The sequence below is a fragment of the Panthera tigris genome, chromosome A2 (assembly GCF_018350195.1).
Source record: "Panthera tigris isolate Pti1 chromosome A2, P.tigris_Pti1_mat1.1, whole genome shotgun sequence".
Taxonomy (NCBI): Eukaryota; Metazoa; Chordata; class Mammalia; order Carnivora; family Felidae; genus Panthera; species Panthera tigris.
In genome coordinates, this window is record NC_056661.1 from 18,148,586 (window position 1) to 18,169,087 (window position 20,502).

The window sequence follows — 20,502 nt, forward strand, 5'->3', positions numbered from 1 at the left end:
TAGCCCCTGACATGGTGGACATGGCTTTGGCTGCTCCCTGCGTGGGACGGCCGTGCGAGCACCATCTTGCTTTCCTGCTGCAGGACTTAGAGAACCAGATGCACATAGCAGAGCAGCGGAGGAGAACCCTGCTGAAGGATTTCCATGACACCTAGGTGGGACACGGGCATGCTGGAGTGAGGAAGATGTGGCTGCGAGGCCTCCTGGCTGCCGTACTGCATGCTGCAGGCTCTGCCTTTCACGACCCCAGGCAACAGCCAGGGCCCCACTCCTGAGAGACACTGGCCGCACACCTCTTAGTCCACTTCTGTTTTCTTCTCATCTTTTTGCTTTTTGTTTTTACCAGGGTAGAGGCCATGTTTGAATTGGCCTCTTTTCAGGACTTTTAATTCCCCCTGGATGGTTGTTGGGAGGGAGGGAAAGTTTTTTCTGAATGACTATTAATAGTATTAGATCATTACAACTTATGTAATTTTCAAAAGTTGTATAATTATACAAAAAAAAAAAAAAGCAAACCATAGAATTACACAGAACCCTTTTTAAAAATAAATTGGCAATGGAGTGTTTTACCCTCTAGCTATTTTACTTAGAATATAACATTTGCTGCCTGCCCCCACTGCCTCAGAATGTCTACTGTAAGAGGGCCCCAGGGGTCTCTGTTTTTGGATTCTCATGTGTCTGGCCACAGCTGGTGTCCCAAGGGAAGAACGTGGGTGGCAGATGGTGGGGAATGGAGTTGGCCTGTGTGATGGGCACGGAGCGCAGAGAATCACATCATGCCTTCTGCCTGGTCCTTAGAGGCCTTTTAGTGGTTGGATGCACCTGCCTCACCTTGCAGTGAGGAGATAATACAGAAAAGGGCCTTGTCACAGGGTGTCATTGTCTGATGGCACTATGTGTCTGTGAGCTCATCTTTCTTCCAGGTTTACCTGGGTCTGGCTACTGAGACCAGCCCACAGCAAAGCATAGGTGAGCTTGTGGCCCTCCAGACCAGGGGATGTGAGTTCAGCACAGTTGTTTCATTTTGTCTCCTAAAGATAGAGATCTACTTTTAAAGGGAATTATTCCCCCAAATAAATTTGTTTTACCTTGGTCCCTTCTTTTGTGCCAGTGTTCTGGTGGTGTAACTAACCAGGTTCACAGATGGCCATTCACAACCTGACACTGTCCTGCTACACTGTTCTCTGGTGAACTTCAGGGTCAGAGTTCAGCATGGCCCTCCCAAGGGCACTGGTATTCCTGCCTCAGGGGCCTTGTTTGCACACGTGGTTTTTATGTTATCTGGAGTGTGTTCTGTGGCTGCTCTGGAGGGTTGGGTGCTCTCCCACTTGCCTGGGTTTAGCTGTTGGAGGACACCATCTCTGGGGTCTGGGAGTCTTGAGGCCAGGAGAGTCCTTGGTTTGTAGTCTCAGCTATGATGCTAGAAGGGCTGGTCAGGGGAGAAGGCCAGCTTTTGCACAGTGGAGTACAAAGGAACAGGTGGTTTGTGTGGTGTCCTGCCTGTCCTGAGCCTGGTCCTATGGGCCTTTTAAAAGTTACTTTTGTGATTCCTGGGGTTTCTGTGACTTTGTTCACTGCCTCCCCTCTGAGGCTGTCCATACTCGACAGGGCCTCCTTAACCTCCTAGAAGAGTTGCTTGGGAGATCTGTGAAAATATTATTTTGGAAGTTCTTTGATATTCAAACATTTTCACCTTGGTCAGCAATTTCCCAGGTATCATGTTAGCTGTAAACTGAATCACTCTTGAAGATAGAAGACAGCTGTGACTCTTGGGATCATGGGGTACACAGCTGGCTACAGGCTCCCTCTCTTCCTGTCAGGTCCTATCTCTTTCTGTCACCTACAAGGGAGGAACTGTGGGGTGGAGTGGGAAAACAGGCTAGGAGGGCAGCAAATGAGCCCAGAATTGAAACAGTGGGGAGCTCACTGAAGGAGGAACATGCCTGCTTGCAGGACCTCGGGGTGGGTGTCAATGCTGCATTGACACGTGGAAGATCCTGGCGTCTGGAGCCTTTACCTCTCTTACCAAGTCCTTTCCGTGTCACCACCATGGCACAGGACCTGTGTTGCAGCTCTGCGCCTTAGGTCACACCCTGGGCATCCCTGGGCATTGTTTGGACTGCACGGCTGCCACGTAGTGCACTTGTACCCAGCTGTGGCCCCCAACCACTAGAGCTGTAGGAGGTTCTGTGCCCAGACAGTAGCCTGCAGCCCTTGACCTGTGGAGAGCTTCCTTTTGTGTCCCCAGTAGCTGTCCTTTGCTAACATCATCAGGAAGATGAGAAAGATCAGGCAGAATTTTTCTGCCCTACAAAGGATGGAAGATAAAGGAAGGCACAGTGTTTTCATGAATTTACCTTATATCTTTGTTTTCTTCAAAGAAAAAATTGAGGCAATGTCATCTGCTCAATGTTGAGTGGTTTATTCAAAATAAACTGAAAGTTTCTGATTATAAAACTGTGTAGGGTCTTTCTTCCAAGGATGTAAGTAACCTGAGCCAATACCCCAGGGGATTCTGGCCAGTGAGCACCAAATGGGGGTCTTCCTGCTGATCAGCTCTGTCCTCTAGAGAGCTGGGAAGAACCCACTGGCCTCTGTTCTGCCTTCTCTGGCTTGCTGGCGAGAGGGCATCCAGAGGGAAGTGGAATATCCTGGCAGTTTTTGCTCTCCTCTCCCTCCCTGGGTTGCAAGTCATACCACTCCCCCCACCACACACAGATCCTGGGATTGTAGCAGACTACCAGTGGGAATGCCCCACAGCTGCTGCTGAGGCCCTGAGCCCCTCATCCAGAAGACCCCCTGGGTCCCTGCAAAGCAGATGGGGAAGCCTAAGGTTATACAGTATGGCAGGGGTGTTGTGCCTTCACAGGGGCTCTGGGGTTACAAAGAGAGGACCCTAGACAGAAACCTGAGTGCACAGAGTTTAATCCCAAGGATTGAGGACAGGAAATGGAGTTTGGGTTCTGATCGAGTGGGTCCACGCTTGTGGTGGGAAGAGTGGCAGCAACTTCAGTGATAGCTCAGGGGTGAAGGCTCCAAAGCTGTGGGCAGCATGCAGAGGGCAGGCAAGGCCAGAGAGGCCCTAGACCCTGCCAGTCTGAACGCCACAGCTGCTCATCCCTGGGCCTCGGATGCACCACGCCCCATGCACGGTACTGGGCATACAGTGGTGTGCAAAAGATCCATGGGTTTTACCCTCTCAGAGCCTCCAGAACATGCGGGACACGGATGGAATTGATCACTATACCATTAGAGATCTTAAAAGAGAACAAGAGCTAACATTCTGGCTAGAGGAGGGATTTTCCACGTAAATCTCCAGGGTTCATGCAACAATCAGCATTGTCTCTGCCCTGTTTTGGGTACTGAGGACACAGCTATTGGCTTTGGCTTGTTAGGCCAGCTTCTGTCCCTACAAGATAATCACACTTAAGGGTTACTGAGCACATAGCCCATTTAGTCCTCTGAGACACCCAGGCGCCCCAGGACATCCACCCTCTTAAGGTGAGCCAGCCTGAGCAGTGAGAAACCTTATGGTCCTTTTAAAAATAATAAATTTAAAAATGGGGCACCTGGCTGGCTCAGTCGGTAGAGGATGCGATGCTTATCTCAGGATCATGAGTTCAGGCCTCACGTTGGGTTTGGAACCTACTTAAAAAAAGAAAGAGGGGCACCTGGGTTGTTCAGTCTGTTAAGCGTCCAACTTCGGCTCAGGTCGTGATCTCACAGCTCTCGGGTTTGAGCCCCACATCAGGCTTAGTGCTGGCAGCTCAGAGCCTGGAGCCTGCTTTGGATTCTGTTTCCATCTCTCTCTGCCCCTCCCCCACTCACTCTCTCAGAATATAACATTAAAAAGAAAGGAGGAAGGGAGGGAGGGAGACCTTATGGCCCTTAGGTGCCAAAAGGAACATGGGTTTTAAAAGGCCAAGAAGTTAGCTTATATCATGGTTGTGAAATCCCCACAACCAACAGCAGGTGGAGCAGAAATAAGCAATGAGCATCCTCTCCTATCCCCCTTCCCCTTCCACTGAGCTCCAACAGGCTTGCTTGCCTTCTGTTTTCTGGTGATGAGTTAAAGAAGGAGCTGTGCATGGCAGTGGGCATAACTCACTTGGATACAGGAGACAGGAGATAGGAATATAGGAGAATGGTTCAGAAAAAAATGAGCAGTATGAAGATTTTGAGGTGATCTAATTATAGGTATTAAAAGGCTAAAGAGGAAATGGTCTCAACGTTCATTCATGGGTACCAGCAAATGATGACATCCTTGGTAAAACTGTGACTCGGTTGTTGTTTTTCACATTAAAGAATTTAGAAGATTAATACAATTGGGGGGAAATTTTGTTTTCAGTTGTTCTGTGTACGTGGAAGTTGAGAGACTTCTGACCTAACTGGAGTAAAGACAAGCTGCAGGAAATCTGGACACTTTGAAGTTGGTAATAGAGTTTTCTTCCTTTTGAATCAGAAACATTTCTTTTGTGACCATTCTAGTATTTACTTATTTTTAGAATTCGTTTCAGGGAGCAGGGCCAGGCCCTCACTGCCTCTGTCTTCACCTCCATGCACAGGGAGTCCAGGCTTACCTGGTTACCCACAGAACTGTCAGTTCCCACTCCATCTGAAACGGGATGCTGGGCCAGTGGTGGTGTTTGGTCAGCATCCCAACTTTGGCCGAGCCATTGAGCCGTAACAGTTCCCATTACCACCTGGCCCTCTTCCCCTCTTAGAAATGTCCAGAATGTCTCCTTTGGTTGAGCAGTGTTTCTCTGTAGTATCCTAAGGAGATTGACAAAATGGTCCCTGAGGGTGGCTGGATGAGATACACCCATGTGCTTGAGCACTGGTGAAACCTTCTGTTGTGTGTAAAATCTCTGAGAGAAAGAGGTGGCCACTCAAGCCCCCGGCCCGCTCTACTGGAGACACCAGAAAATACAGACTCCACTTTTCTAGAAGGAAATAGGGAGAGGGGGTGTATTAACAGAGTAGAGAGAAGCCACTAGTGGGACTTGCCTCAGTGGTGTTGCTCTTGTCTGCATGTCGGCTTCTGTTCTGGGGCATGTGCATCTCTGCCTGAGAATAACCCAGTCCTAGAAGAGCAGGGAACATGAAAACGCCTAGGCTTTGGCACTTGGGCACTGGTATGTCCTCCTATCTCCATACCTGGTGATAATCTGAGTTTAATCTTCCTCTGAGGTGATGGTGTCTTAATTATAGAAAAGTCCCTTTCTCCCTCTTCACCTGTGCCAGGTTTGAGGCAAGGAATGTTCCTGTGCACCTGAGTACCTGCTTGCGTTGCTGCACGTTACTTACTGTTCAGGGTTTGAGCTTCCTGGTGTCAGGACTTCTTCAGAAGCCCTCTCTGACCACTCCAGACCAGATTCCACAGTCTACGCGTGTATGTGGCATCAAGCAGCTTCTTTTTTTTTTTTTTTTTTTTAAGTTAATTTATTTACAGAAAGAGGGTGCACGCGTGGGGGAGGGGCAGAGAGAATCCCAAGCAGGCTCCCTGTCAGGGCAGAGCCCAATGCAGGGCTCCATGCAATCCCACCAATCATGAGATCATGACCTGAGCTGAAATCGGGAGTCAGCCGCTTAACCCACTGAGCCACCTAGGCACCCCATCATGAGGCAGCTTCTTAAGCCCTTACTGCTATGTTTCTGTGTGAGGTCCAGACTGACAGAGTGGACTTCCAAGGCGTTCTTTGCCTCCTACGCTGGCGAGCATCAGTGCCTAAATCTGTGGATCCTACGCCATCACATGCGCAGTCATCGGCCTCCTTGGCGCCCCCAAACCGCCGCATTATTGAGTCATCTTTTGGCACCGTCTCCTCGCTGCCACCCTACTCCCCGGAATGAGAAAACGCAGACCATACATTTCCAGAAAGAGGGAAGCGCATCTTAACCAGGGGACGGAGAAACTTCTAATGGGGTTTCCTTTAACAGTGCTGCTCTTGTCCGCATCTCCATTGGGAGTGGGGGGCGATCGGCTTCTACCCTGGGTAGTGATTATCTCCTCCTGACGATAATCCAGCCCGGGAAGAGAAACTCCCAGGTGGGCCGGGTCCAGGGCGCAAAGGAGACCGAGCACGGCTCAGGGAGAAATAGGGCGGCGTGGGGGCGGCGCGGGGGCGGGCGGGGGCTGTTATGGCTGGCGCAGCATCCCAGGGCACCGTCTCCTAGAGACCGCGGCGCGCGCGGGCTCCGCGGCGGTTGTCTGGGCGACGGCGCTGCACGGCGCGGGCATCCCCGCGGCCCCTCCTCTGGACGTGCGCGCGACCTGGGCGCCATGGCGGCGGCGGCGGCGGCCCCGAGGCCAGAAGCCGCGAGTCCGAAGTGGGCACCGCCTGAACGCGAGCGGGCCGGGGCCGCGGCCGGGCTGGACGACTGCGAGGACGCACCGGTCCGGCCGCTGTGCAAGCCCCGCGGCATCTGCTCGCGCGCCTACTTCCTGGTGCTGATGGTGTTCGTGCACCTGTACCTGGGCAACGTGCTGGCGCTGCTGCTCTTCGTGCACTACAGCAACGGCGACGAGAGCAGCGACCCCGGGCCCCAGCGCCGCTCCCAGGGCCCCGGGCCCGCGCCAACCCTGGGTCCCCTCACCCGGCTGGAGGGCATCAAGGTGAGGACCCCCGCCTCGCTACGCTCCAGGCCCTGCACGGCCGAGCCCGTGACAGCCGCCGCCCAGCCCACGACCTCCACGTTGCTCCCTGCGTCTGCCCCGCGCGAACCCCGCTCGTCGCGCTCGGGGCCCCGGGCGCCTGTACTTTCCTCGGGCGTTGCGGCCTGGGGCCCGAGCTGCCCGCAGTGCCCCTTTCCCTTAGGTGGGGCACGAACGTAAAGTCCAGCTGGTCGCGGACAGGGATCACTTCATCCGAACACTCAGCCTGAAGCCGCTGCTCTTTGGTAAGTTCGCCGGGCGCTCCTGGGAGGGGCCAGGGGCTGCGGTTTGGGGGTGCCTGGAGGCTTGTTTTGACCACGTGACTTCTGTTTTGAAAATGGCTGCTTCAGAGTAGCTCTTTTTCCACCCAAAGGTTTCCCAAAGTGCAGTACCCGCCCCCACCTCCATAATAGGGTTGTACAGGGTGACCTTTCCACACTCCCCTCTCTGACCCCTACTCTACAGCTGATCCTTCCATCACAGGGCTGGGCAATGTGACCCTGAGGCCATTGTCTAAACATTTCATTGAAACTGTCTTTGGACACTCCCTGCCATCATTAATTCTGTCATATTCTAGAATGGGGGAGCGTGGGAGAGACTAATAACCAGGTCCTAGCTGATCTCAGGGCCTCTGAGGAAGACTCTCACTCCCAAAGTGGGCCCTGTGGGCTGATGAAAAGCACTCTGTCCAATGTGAATGTCAGTGCCCCCAAACCTGCCCCCCTGGACCACCAGCCTTAGCTACCAGCACCTTGGGGTTCTTAGGATGGAGTTGTAGGCAAAACCTTCTAGGGTGGCCTCATTTGGAAGCAGCATTATAAGCTCACATTTTCCGAGCTCTGGTTATGTGCTAGGCTTCATGTGATCGTTTCATTTCATTCTTACACCCCCTCAGTGAGATGAGTGTGGATCCCACCCTCAGGTTACTGGGTGAGAAAGTGAAGCACAGAGAGCTGTGGTTGCTTGGTCAGGCTCATACAGCTAGTTCAGGGATGAAGCTAGGATTAGAACCCAGGCAGCCTGTCTCCAGGGCCTATACTCTAAAGCCAACATTCTGGCTGAGAAGATTCAGAAGTCCTTCAGAGACCACCAGTGTCAACAAGGTGGGGTTCCCCAGAACCATGACCTTGCCCAGGATAGGTTTGCCCACCCAACCCTAGGTAGTCAGTCTCAGTGACACACTTACCACAGACTTGGGGCCATTCCTGCCTGCTGTGGGATGGTGTGGGTAAGGGGCTTTAAGAAGGGGGCTGGGGACCAAAGCAGAGCATCTGAGCACATGCCATTACCCCTGGGGCAGAGGGCCGTGGTTGAGAATTATACTTAGGCCTATGAGAATGATTTCACATGCATGCTGTGTGAGGGGAAATAGGTAATGTCGGTCCTGTTCTGGGAAGGACCCTAGAAGGTTGTTACTGTTATTATTACTACTGCATAACCGATGAAGTCTATGCCAAACACTATTTTAAGGCTGAGAACACAGCATTGAACAAAATAGGAGGAAAACAACAACAACAACACACATCTGAAGCTGACATTTGAAAAAGAAGACAGTAAATAAACAAGCAAGTATATATGGCGTGTCAGATGGTGATACACGACTGCAGACAAATAAGGCAGAATTTCAACTGGGGTTGAATGAAACTCTTAATAGAGGCCAAGGAGGCCAAGGTAGGCCTCCCTGCAGACTTGTAGGAGCTGTGGGATCAAGGCAGGTGGCTGTCAGGAAAAGGTGATCCAGGCAAAGGGAACAACACTCACCCTTTTACTGCTACACTGCCATGAACAGACACATCTGAAGGGGTTGTACTGTCTCCCATCAGCCTTCTTGGGACATGTAGACACTTAATTCAGAAGAGCCATGAGGCCATAACCGTACCTCTCACCCCCTAACATGCAGCTGTTGCATCAAAGCCTTACAAAGCTGAGAATGAGAAACCCAAACCCCATAAATTGCAGGAAGCAGGAGAGATGTGACAAAAGGTCAGCTGGTCCTGGTTAAGCCATCCGATGGGTCTGTGTATCCGCAAATCACAAAGGGCTGTGGCCCCCATTTTCTCCCAAACTCTTACATTGCCTTTGAGTCCGCTGGTGGACGGTGTCCCAGGTTTTACCCTGAGGCTTGCTCCTTGGTGAAACGAGGTGAGCCACATGAAGAAGAGATTAGTGATTACAGGAAGTCCACTTGTGAGGCAGGAAAAGCACAGGGTAGAAGGTGTGAGAGGAGGGGGAGTTCCTGAATGCGTGGTGTTGGATGAACCCAAACAATGAAGCCTCATCTCAAGGAGGAGTGTCTGTCTTCTGTGCCTGTTTAGTCATCTACTGTCACCCTAAAAAGGCAGGAGGGCCTAAGGAGAATGGGCCTGCTGTGGGTTCTGTCACCTCTGCCCTGCTGCTCTTGGCTCCAGACCTGTGACCTTCAACCTCAGGGACCCAAGATGCCAGGGTTCAAGGGGTGGGTGTTCATAATGTAAGCTGGGGCAAGGGGGTTGGGTTCTGCCCCAGGGTGCCTCCACCTGCATGGGATGGAGCCCCACCATTTCATGGGGAAGACCCCATGCAACCACCAGTCTCTCCCTTTGGGAGACATTTCCTGTTTCCCACCTTTATCCCTAGAGACATGGGGCAAGCGGGACCAGGCCACAAAGGCCCCACCCTGAGTTCTTGCCGTAATACCTACTTGACTGTGGTAGGCATTTTGCAAAGATTTGGACTACTGGAAGTCAGCTGAGGACTTCATCCTGTTCCGTTCAGAAGGGAGGTGTCCCAGTTTTGAGTCATTGCCATCTCTCTGGGGACACTGCCTTCTTTCATGTGGCTCACTTCTCCTTCCATCCCACCCCACCCTCATTCTGTGTTTGAACAGATCGATCTTACCACCCCCTTCCTTAAAAGTCTCCAAGATTCCCACTTCACTTCTAAGTTTCATTTGGTACCCTCATCTTCTGCTGCCCCCTCACTCACTCACTGCTGTCCCCAAGCTCATGCTGCCTTGGAGCCTTTGTGCTATGCTCACTACCAGAAAGCTCACATCTAGCTCTTCCCACAAAGAGGATGGCTTCAGCTCCATTGGGCCTCTACGCATACATCCCCTCCTCAGATACCTCCCTTGACCTCAAACTGGTCTTAAGAGGTTCCGAGATGCTCTTACATCAGCCTGCTTGGTTTTCTTCTCAGCGCTTGGCATCATTGGAGACTATTTTCTGTATTTATTTGTCATTTTCATGCCTCTGCCCCTAAAGATGAGCTGCATGCAGAGGAGGCCTGATTTGTGCTGGCTGTGTAGCCAGGAGCCAGAGTCGTGTCTATTGCTGGTCCTTATTGGCTGGCTGGAGGGATTTACTGGGCACTCAGCCAGACCAGCACCTATCTGCTTGCTTGAAGTGACTTCCCACCACCCTGGCAGGTGCCCCCTGATTCGGCACTCCCTTCAAGAGCAGCAGGGGGCACTTTCAGAAGGCCAACAAGAGCTTTAGCCCATTTTCTTACTATTTAAGGTAAATGAGTAACTTAACACCAGTACACAAAACAATTTATCTTAAAACCATGACTGCTTTATCATAGGATTTCCAAGTCAGTTCAAGAAAACAATTAGGCAGTTACTTAAGACCACTGTGTTCTTGACAAACACTGGAGGCCCAGAAATAGGGGAAGAACTTTTTGTGTGCATATAAGTTCAGATTTGTAAGCAGCTTAATACAATTTTCTGCATGGACCTCTCTCCACCCCCTGTGCTTTTGCATGGGCCTACCGCTTGGGGCAGTCTGTGTGTGGCTTGACAAGTAGCATCCTGCCCAGAATGAGCAAAGCCTGAGGCTTTGCACCTGCCCTGAAATAGATTGGGCTGCTGGGGCTTGTGGGCATTAGCCAGGCTGTCATCCCAGGCCTGGGACAGAAAGGTGGTCTTGCCTACCCAGCACACACAGCTGCCAGGGAGCAAGCCTCCTTCATGTCTGGGCAGAGCACTATAGCTCAGGAAGGGGCCCTTTAGCGTTGATCACAGAAGGGTTTATGCCCTGCTTGGGCTGTTCCTGGGGCTGGTCTATAAGTATCCATGAAGGGCAGGAGATAGAGGGTTTTATGTATGTCCAGCCAGAGCAGGACATGGTTTGTATGGCTGCTGCTGAGGCTGTGGCTACAAAGTCCCAGGCTCTTCCTGCATTAACTCCTATTCTGGGCACTGGTGATGGTGCCACCTGCGCACCACCAACTGCAGATTTCTGTGACCTTGGCTCCAGGCGTAAGCTGTGGTTACCAGCAACCGATGGCCCTGCACCTCCCCGCTTAGCACGTAGGTCCCAGCATGCCTTCCTCGCAAGAGGTTGTGCATGCATTGGGTATCCAGCTGCAGCCAGCGACGCAGAATAGGTGCCAGTTCCACAGCAGGCAGTGGGCCTGCCTTCAGCACCTCTAGCCCGGAGTCCAGGTTGCAGTCTGAGAGGCCAAAGGACGAGCCGTTGCATCGGGAGAGCCTGACCTTCACTGCTGAATAGGACCAGAGGAGTGGGGTGATGTGCAGGGCTTCTAAGAATAACCCCCCACCCCCCACCACCTAGTGACCCACACCCTCTTGTGATGCTCTACCCTTAGTCAGGATCCTAGGGAAGGGCTGAAGTCCTGGCGGCCACTCTCCTAGGCAGATTTGTTTGGTGTGTTGTTTTAGCAATGCCAAGCTTATTAAAGGCATTTATTTTGTAGCTTTAACCAGGTATAGCATTTAAGTGTCCCCTCTTTCATCTGTCTTATCCAAGCTGGGAGCTGGGATGGAGGCACTTGTAAGGTGGGTGTAAGGAGTACTGGACGCTAGGGATGGGCTCACCAAAGTCGCTGGCACAGAGCGCGTCCAGAACCTCGTTGGATGAGCGGGCGTCCTGCAACTCGCAGTCCCTGCAGCTGGCGCGCGGCACTGGGGGGAGGGGGGGAGGGGCCGAGTGAGGCTCCGCCAGCCGAGAGTGGGGGAAGGGCCGTCAGCGCTGGCTGGGGGAGCCTTCCCATGGGCCCCTCGATCTTCACCCTTTCTGAGACCTGCTGCTGTGGCCAGTCCCTGTCTTCCCTACCAGAGAGACCCGTGTACCTGGCCCTGCGGGGAGCGGCTTGGAAGGGTGGGGCGCTGCCCGTGGACATGGCCTGGGGGCCGCGCGGGGACTCACGTGGGCGGCCCAGGCGGGAGCCTACGGAGACAGCCGCGACGCAGAGGCTGTGCCCGGCGGGGAAGCGGCCGCAGTGCAGGATGGCGGGCCAGGGGTAGCCGTAGCAGGCCATGATGGGCGCACAGCTGGCCTGCACGGCCTCACACAGGCTGCGGCACGGGTAGATGAGCCTGCGGAGGTGGGGGGAGGGGAAGTATCGGGTGGCCGGGCGCTCAGGACTTCCTGGCCCCTGGGCTGGAGCTCCTGTCCCGTCCCAGTGCAGAGGAACAGCCAGTGACTCCACGGTTGCTGGGCAACGACACCTGGTCACCTGGCAACAGCCCTCAGCCCCGCAACCTCCTCCCAGCGTTTAGGTCTTACATCCCCCACCGTCCTCGCGTGGTGCTCGCGTGGCTCGGGCCACTATCCCGCTTTCCAGCGCACCCCGCCCCCCTCCAGCCATGGCGGAAGTCCACTGACGGGGAGAGGGTTGTATGCGAAGGACCCTGCACTGGGGGCCTTCACTCCCCCATTTCGGAGGGAGAAAGCAGAGCCCTCCCTCTTGTCCTGAAAGGCCTGCAGGAGACTGCCGCTTCTGGTCGAGGCTGGGGTTGGCAAAGAGCGCAGAGGCCTGATCATTGGATTCTGAAAGAGCTCATTCTTGCTGCTACTGGCGTGGTCACCCTGAGGCTCTGGGAAGGTCCCTCACTCTGCAAAGAAGGAACTGAGGGAGCCGTTCACGGGATAGGTTAGGCTGGGGAAGAGGAATCAGCCTTGCCATCTCTGGACTCTGGGAGAAAAGGCCCCCAGATGAGATGTGGCTCCGTCTCTTGCTGGGATCTCTTGGGCAGAGTTTCCACACCCACTGGAGAGGGGCTTCTGCCCCGCCCCCCAGCCAAAAACAGCCTACCCACTTGTCATACCTTGTTGATGTTCAAGAGCCCTTGAGGATTCATGGGTCCAGAGGTGCTCACCATCGATGGTCCCTTACCTATGTCTCCTCTGTCCCCTAGGCACCTGCTCCCCTGTGCCAGGAACACCCTGACAAAACAATCCTTCATCTTCATTTCCCTCCCCACCCCTACCAGCACCTAGCATGGATAGGTATCCAGCAGTGGTTAGTGAACAGACCCCGGCAGAGGAAAGGCCCCCCATCCACCCTCACCTAGGAGCCCCTGCCCTACCTGTCAAGGCACACAGGGGCAAAAAGGGAGCAGAGGAAGAGGCAGGCATCAGGGTGGCACTCCCTGGCCAGCAGGGGCAACCAGCTGACTGACTGCTGGACAGCCTCAGTTGCCGTGTCATGATCCAGCAAGTTGGGCAGCCGCATCTCTGTGTAGCCAATGTCATGGCACAGCGCCATGGCTTGGGGAATAGGCATGCACCGTGTGGGGACCCAGGGAGCCCCTACCCCACTGTCACCCCACATCACCACCAGTGCCACAAACAGCCACAGCCTTTGATCCATCACCTGCTCTGTCTGCCTTGGTCTCAATGAGTTGAGGTTGAGGGCTTTATAGGGCTGCATGCACACCCCAGGAGGCTGTGTTTGTGCAGCCTCCTAGGTGCTGGGACCCATCTGCTTAGGCCCCAGTGTGCTGGCCTGAGCCATTTGCATTTGATTAGCACACTGCAGGGGACTGTAGAGGTTGGTGGCATCTCCTTTGGGTCTACGGATTACCAGCACTTAATAAACTGAAGAAACCTGGGCCTGTGTTTTCTTTTCTTTTTCTGGTTTACTTTTCTTGTTTGTTTATTGTTTAAACTATCAGGAGGTGACTGTTGACTAGCAGTTTGGTGTCATCCATTGTCCAGTGCTACCCCTGCCTCCCCAGTGGATGGCTCATACCCTTTCTGGGTTTACTGGGTTGAGGGGTCAAGCAGGCCAGAGTGGGGGGCCTTTGTCCTGCCTTTAGTGTCATCACATCTGGGTAACCTACCCATGGAAGCTGAATGTGGTTGTGAGCATGGACTCTGGAGTGCAACAGCCTGGGTGGCCCTAAGCAAGTTGCTGATGTCTCTGTACTTGCCGTGCGTCATGAATAGGAAGGCAAACTGATGGGGCCCTTTTTTCTAGGATGAGTATAGGGATTAAGGAGTTGACGATGTGATTAGGACAGGGTACAGAGTCTATACCACCTAAATGTGATCTGCTGTGATAACCACTAAAAATCATTTTAGTCCTGGCTCTGAGCAGCCATTTTCCTTCCTCTTGGCAATGACCGGAACTTCATGCTGGGAGTGTAACCCAAAGAAGTGGTAGACCACGCTGCAGTCCTGAGGGGTCACTGTGATGGTGTGGCCCTGCCTCCACCTCTTGGTGGCCTCTTGGTCCCCATCTAAGGAAATCTTCTTTCCCAGGAATGAGGGAATGTAGCTCCTAAAAGTGCGTGGGGACATTGGGGTGTGGGACCCCCAGGTGTGAGGCTCACTTTCCAGCTCATCCAAGCTGCTTGTGAGGCTGGTGTGGTGGCATCCAGCCAGGCCTGACTGGCTTTTACTCGGGCTTAGAGGCATGACATTCAGTGTACACTTGTTCCCAAAGCAAAGGACACCCAGACGTCTTCCCAGAGCATCTGTCAAAGACCTGAGTGACCCCCACCACCACCACTGATGTGCCAGCACTGGGCATCTCAGCCCTGGGCAGAAGACTTGTGCAGAATAGAGGGCAAGGACTGGCCTACAGCACTGAATGTTTTACACTTTGTTTTTATTTGAACAATTCTGAAAAGCAAAATTGAAAGCAAAACCCAGCCACCATCATCCACTTTTAAATATATACCAAATAAGAAGTGGAGGTCAACCCTCTGGCCTTCAGTCCCACTGCAAGGTGGGTTAACCCCTATCCAGCTTAGCTCTGGTGAGCTTTCCAAGACTCCTCTGGGACGTGTGTTCTCTCAGCATCAAAGAAAGAAGCCCCACGTTCCAAATGCTGGCCAACCTTTGCAGGACAACTCAATTTTGGGGTCGGAGTCCAGAGTAGAGGTAAAGGGGTGTGTGAGGTCCTGACGTGGTGACCACCAGGGGACAGAGAGTACCCTAGAAACTCTGCAGAGAAGGTACTGGTTGCATCACTGCCTGGGCTCAGCCCTCGGCTTCACCCACCTCCTCTCCTGGCAGAAATCCCTGGCTTCCTGAGTGATGAAGAGTGTCGGCTCATCATCCACCTGGCCCAGATGAAGGGGCTACAGCGCAGCCAGATTCTGCCCACTGAAGAATACGAGGAGGCAATGGGCACAATGCAGGTCAGCCAGCTGGACCTCTTCCGGCTGTTGGACCAGAACCATGACGGTCGCCTGCAGCTCCGCGAGGTTGGGATCCTGGGGTCTGGAATAGACACAGGGTGGGAGCGCCCTGAATTGTCTTTCTGGTGGCCTGCTCAGCCCTGGCCCTGAGAGTCAGGTGCCACCTCAGATCAGCTTGGGCATGCTCAGTTCCAGAGGCCCCCTCCTTCACTGGAGAGCCCCTGGCTGCCCTGGGAACCCCAGAAGATGGCAGGAGAATCCCCCTGGGGGTGATGACCTTTATTGCCACAGTTCCTGGGTGGTGCACCATCTGTGATCTGGATTCCTTGCTGCCACGGCTGGGGTCCCCACAAAACCCATGGTGGAGGGGTGGCAGCTCTGAGGTAGCCAGAAGTCTGCATCTCTCTTTTACATGCCCCTCACTCACACCAGGCTTCTGACAGAGGTCTTGGCAGGGTATGTGGTCCCTTGCCTATACAGAGAATGCCTCACTGAGCCTGGGCTTCTTTGACGAGCTTAGTGGTCATGCTGTGGCCAGCCCTCCCCTTGGTGTCTGTTCTCTGTTTGCACTCAGGCCTTGGCCTCCCCACCTCACCTCGGGTATCTGAGTGGGATACAGTGCTGTCCTTCACTCTGCCCCCAACCAGCTGACGGTGCTCCCCATGGAGGCCACAGTCCCAACAGGGGCAGGAATGCCTATGGCCTGCAGGCCTCTTAACTATCTTCCTGGCCTCCTCCCCAGATGCCTGTGGGCCTTTCTGCCTACCATCCCTTCAGCTCAGGGACCTCAGGCTCTGTTCTGTGTCCTCACCCATACCCCATCACCTGAACCCTTAACCTTTACAGCAAGAACTGGGTGACTGTCTATGCTCTAGGGGCTCTCCATCATTGGGGCCACTCCACTGAGGGACCATCTTGTGCTTTAGGTCCTGGCCCAGACTCGCCTGGGAAATGGACGGTGGATGACTCCAGAGAACATTCAGGAGATGTACTCTGCGATCAAGGCTGACCCTGATGGTGATGGTGAGCCCATACCTCGCCACAGTTCTGTCTCTGTGAGCCTCCTGCCCCCACAGCCAGGTGGCCTCTATACCCACCTTCTAGAGTAGCCAGAGATGATGAGGTGAGGATCCAGCCTTGCCCTCACTCCTGGGCTGGGTCATCCCACTCCTCTTGACGACAGTCTAGAGGGACATTCTTGGAGGCCATTTTGACCTCAACAGGCAGAGACTGGGGTACAGGAGGGGGCTTGCTTGGCTGGCAGAGGGCAGAGTGGGCACAGCAGGAACAGGGCAGTGAGACCAGCTTGAGCTTGGCTGTTCACCCTGCTCCATCTTCCTCTTTTCAGCCAAGCGTGAGGTCTTCCCCAGAAGCCACCCTCTCTGGTCTGAGATCTTGCTTGCTTTCCTCTTGCCTGCCTAGAGTCATGCTAACTTCTGGGGGTGGTTTGGGTAGGGGAGCTGTCATACAAGTGCCCCACCCCCTCTTTGGTAATAATCCTCAGGATATTTCTGAGGTGTAGTCATCATTCACATGCCCAAGTTCTGGACAGAATGGGGAAGATACAACAGTGAAACAGGACTTGGAAGAATGGCCCTGTGGCTGGTGAACCCAGAGTGAAGGATCTGGCCAAGACCTGTGGCTGGAGGGGCACCATGATGCTACCATCCCTATGTACAGAGCCGGTAACAGGCCCACAGGCCTTAAGTGTTCCTCACCCTCAGAGATACCTGGGTCAAACAGTAGAAGGTTTCTTTCTTGGGTTAGCCAGGATTACATGGAGCAGACATCAGCTACTCTTCCAGAACCCCCAAAGGGTGGATTTCCTGTTTTGTGGGTTGGACAGGAACAGGGAAAGAGTGTTCTTACTTGGGAGAGCGGCCTGGCTTTCTTTGTTGAGGTAGACTGGTAACCCAGCAGACAGGACTGGCCAGATAGATATCTTCCACTCAGGATGGGACCTGAGGTCATAAGGGAACTCCTGGGGACCAGCCCCAGCTTAAACCCTACAGCGTGGAAGGCCCTGGACAGAACCCAGCCCTGACTGCTGTCTTTCTTCACCCTCTACAGGACCAGAGGGTAGCCACCATGTGCTTTAGAGCCACGCTGGAGGCCAGCCAAGGGCAGTGCTTGGCCTAAGGTCCTGGCCATATGGTTCACGCTTCCTTTGACCACCCTGCTGTGGCCAATCTAGTAGGGGTTAGGTCCTTTGGGGGACCAAATCAGGGTTTAAACTGAGGAAATGAATTTCCCTAGGTCTTCCTATAGGGCCTGATGTGACAGAAGGTTCATCTTACCCAAGAGTCCAGGTTGGGGGACAGGTACACATGGTCCCCCAGTGCCTGAGGCCAGGGGTAGGTAGGATGGTAAAGCCTGCCACTGTGGCTTCCTCACATGGGCTTGGGGGGCATGATGGTGGGGGCCCTGTGCAGGAGTGCTGAGCCTGCAGGAGTTCGCTGACATGGACCTTCGAGACTTCCACAAGTACATGAGGAGCCACAAGGCAGCATCCAGTGAGCTGGTGCGGAACAGCCACCACACGTGGCTCTACCAGGGTGAAGGTGCCCACCACGTCATGCGCTCCATCCGCCAGAGGTGAGCCCTGGAGCAGGAGAAAGCCATGTGGGGCCCTCACAGAAGTCCTTGGCTGGGGCCTAGAGGACAGACTTGATTAGCCAACTCAGGATTAAGTTCTATTCATTAGACCAGGATTGGGACCCATTAAAAAGGCAATTAACAAAGGCAAATTAGCCCTAATTGTGGGCAAACAATAGACATTTGGGATTAGAGATAGATTGGAATATTTGTTTTTTGCTAATTAGAAAAATGACTTCTTATCTCCGTCTACAGGACCCCCTGCTCCTGAGCAGCCAGGGGTTTTAGATAAGGAACCTCCTTCCTGGAGGGAGTGACCCCCCCCCCCCCACACACACACACACCCGCAACTTGGTGGAAATCTCATCTTTCTCACCCAGCGAGGTCTCTGGCATCCAGGGAGAAGGGTTCATGGGTAACCCCTTCCTGCTCTTACAGGGCCAGTCTAGGGTGGCCTAAGGGGCTTCCAGGGGAGGTGGGCAGGGGCAGAGCTTGTGGCATTCTGGGGGTCCAGCTCCTTCAGGGTGCTGCCTTGCATGAGATTACCCAGCCGAATTCCTACTGCCTACCAGGGTGCTACGCCTCACCCGCCTGTCACCTGAGATCGTGGAGCTCAGCGAGCCGCTGCAGGTTGTACGGTATGGCGAGGGAGGCCACTACCATGCCCATGTGGACAGCGGACCTGTGTACCCAGAGACCATCTGCTCCCATACTAAGTTGGTAGCCAATGAGTCTGTACCATTCGAGACCTCCTGCCGGCAAGTACCTCCCACCTGGGGTGGCCTTCAACTCCCAGACTAGACACTCCCATGACATAAACACAGTTCTGCCCTATGGGCATGCCCCCAGGGCCAGGAGAACATGGGAGCATCCTGGTTGAGGATACCCCATCTCTTGCCCTAGTTTGTTTACCAAGTGGCAGGAAAGGGGTGGCCATCTTGTCTCAGTGGCCAGACTAAGGTATGCACAGACACTGAAAAATTTCCCCAGAACTCTGAGGTAAGGGGAAAGGCTGGATTTCTGGCTTTTTTTTTTAACCCCCACCCCCGGGGTCTTGATTCTGCCTCCATTGCTGGAGGCCTCAGCTTCTCCCTTTGAAGCTTTGTCCCCTTCCTCTGCTAAGGCAGGGAGGCGGGTCTCTTCTCTTCATGTGGCTGCTCTGGGTCAGCCCCTTGTACTCCCCACCAGCCCTTCTGCATGGTCACGCTGCTTCTGCTAGCCTACCTTTCCCAGCCAGCCACGTAATTTAGCTAAGTGCACCTGTGATGTTGGCCACACAAAACATTGTGACACACAGAAAGAGATGGTTTGTGGGAGGAGTAACAGGCTAGGGTCTTGGCACTGACCTGCAGTGTTGTCACTGATCCCAGCCTGCCCCTCTGGCCCTTGGGAACCTGGGCAGCTTATCCTGCCCACAGGTAAGCTCCTGGGAGTGCCCACAGCTGGGGACCTGCTCAACGGGCCCCCTGCCTTACAGCTACATGACAGTGCTGTTTTATTTGAACAACGTCACCGGTGGGGGCGAGACTGTCTTCCCTGTAGCAGACAACAGAACCTACGATGAAATGGTAAGGGCCAACCAGGCTGTTAACTCTGGTGGGATGGCAGTTTCTTGGGCAATCATAGTATATAACCTTCCAGACCTGGGATGAGGGGCCCAAGTGAACCCCTGGGCACATCTGACTGGTTTCCCTCTGGCCACTTTTGGCTGCCTGGCCTTGGCTTTTGGCAGTGGGGGCAAGTTTGAAAACCTTACCATCCTGCTGTCCACAGAGTCTGATTCAAGATGACGTTGATCTCCGTGACACTCGGAGGCACTGTGACAAGGGGAACCTGCGGGTCAAGCCCCGGCAGGGCACAGCAGTCTTCTGGTACAACTACCTGCCTGATGGGCAAGGTGAGGGCCTGTGGCCAGGCCAAGCATGCCTTGAAGGAAACTTCCCTTTATCCAGCCCAGACTGCCACCTTGGTGGGATGTTTCTAGCACCCCTACAAATGGTTTTCTGCCCCTAGTGCCTCCCAAAGATCATCCTTAGTGACTTCAGTGGCCTGCACCTGTGCAGCCTCCTAGGTTATCTTGAACCCTGTGATTGATTCCCTGATGCTCCAGCCTTCCAGCTCACTGGGGCTGGGGACACAGGTCTGTCACCAACCCAGGCTGTGGACAGGCCTGGCAGTAAGAAAGCTGGTTTCAGAAGACCAGTGGTATTGTCAAGAAAGAGTATTGTCAAGGTATTGGTTGGAAAGAGATGCTGAGTCCCCAAGGACACCTTGGGGCCAGATTTAACCACCTAAGATGTGTACAGCTGGGGCCACCCTTGTCATGCCCTTGGCCTGCATAAGGTCAAGCTCAGGTTAGCTCAGCCTAGAGTCCCTTCGGTCGCCTCCCTTGCTCATACCATCCACCTCTCCTAGGTTGGGTGGGCGACGTGGACGACTACTCGCTGCATGGGGGCTGCCTGGTCACACGTGGCACTAAGTGGATCGCCAACAACTGGATCAATGTGGACCCCAGCAGGGCGCGGCAGGCGCTATTCCAGCAGGAGATGGCGCGCCTGGCCCGCGAAGGTGGCACTGATGCGCAGCCAGAGTGGGCCCTGGATCGGGCCTACCGCGACGCGCGTGTGGAGCTCTGAGGGGAGTGTTGGCCCCAGCCCCCAGCCACAGGCTGCCCGCCGCCCCAGACGGGGGGGTTGGGGGTGAGACCCGCCTTTCCCCTGTCCAGATGCAGGCCAAAGGCCTGGCTGATGTCTTGCCCCATTCCTGCCTCCAGCCGCGACTAGGGCACAGTTCCTACATTCGTGTTATTTATTGTGTACAGACCCATGCTGCCCCGTAAAATAAAACCACACGGCTTTGAGCCGCTGGGCCCCCGAAG

The 20,502-nt window shown here is 54.1% G+C and overlaps 2 protein-coding genes across 7 annotated transcripts in view; both read left to right on the plus strand.

Moving 5' to 3' along the window:
• Positions 1-2,457, plus strand: part of ARIH2 (ariadne RBR E3 ubiquitin protein ligase 2) — a 48,837-nt gene extending 46,380 nt beyond the window's left edge. For all 5 annotated transcript variants that reach the window (XM_042978877.1, XM_042978875.1, XM_007088482.2 and 2 more), the window contains one exon: positions 84-2,457. In XM_042978877.1, the coding sequence (XP_042834811.1) occupies positions 84-155 (72 nt within the window). In that variant the 3' untranslated portion in view covers positions 156-2,457. The remainder of the gene's footprint in view (positions 1-83) is intronic.
• Positions 2,458-6,247: 3,790 nt separating this feature from the next.
• Positions 6,248-20,484, plus strand: P4HTM (prolyl 4-hydroxylase, transmembrane). 2 transcript variants are annotated; one of them, XM_042978897.1, is made up of 9 exons: positions 6,248-6,616; positions 6,819-6,900; positions 14,905-15,095; positions 15,956-16,052; positions 17,462-17,624; positions 18,197-18,382; positions 19,102-19,192; positions 19,398-19,521; positions 20,040-20,484. In XM_042978897.1, the coding sequence occupies exons 1-9, from the start codon at positions 6,284-6,286 to the stop codon at positions 20,258-20,260; spliced, it is 1,488 nt and encodes a 495-aa protein (XP_042834831.1). In that variant the 5' UTR covers positions 6,248-6,283; the 3' UTR covers positions 20,261-20,484. The 2 variants fall into 2 exon arrangements, with proteins under 2 accessions (XP_042834831.1, XP_042834832.1); XM_042978898.1 differs by having other exon boundaries at positions 14,905-15,029.
• Positions 20,485-20,502: the final 18 nt, after the last annotated feature.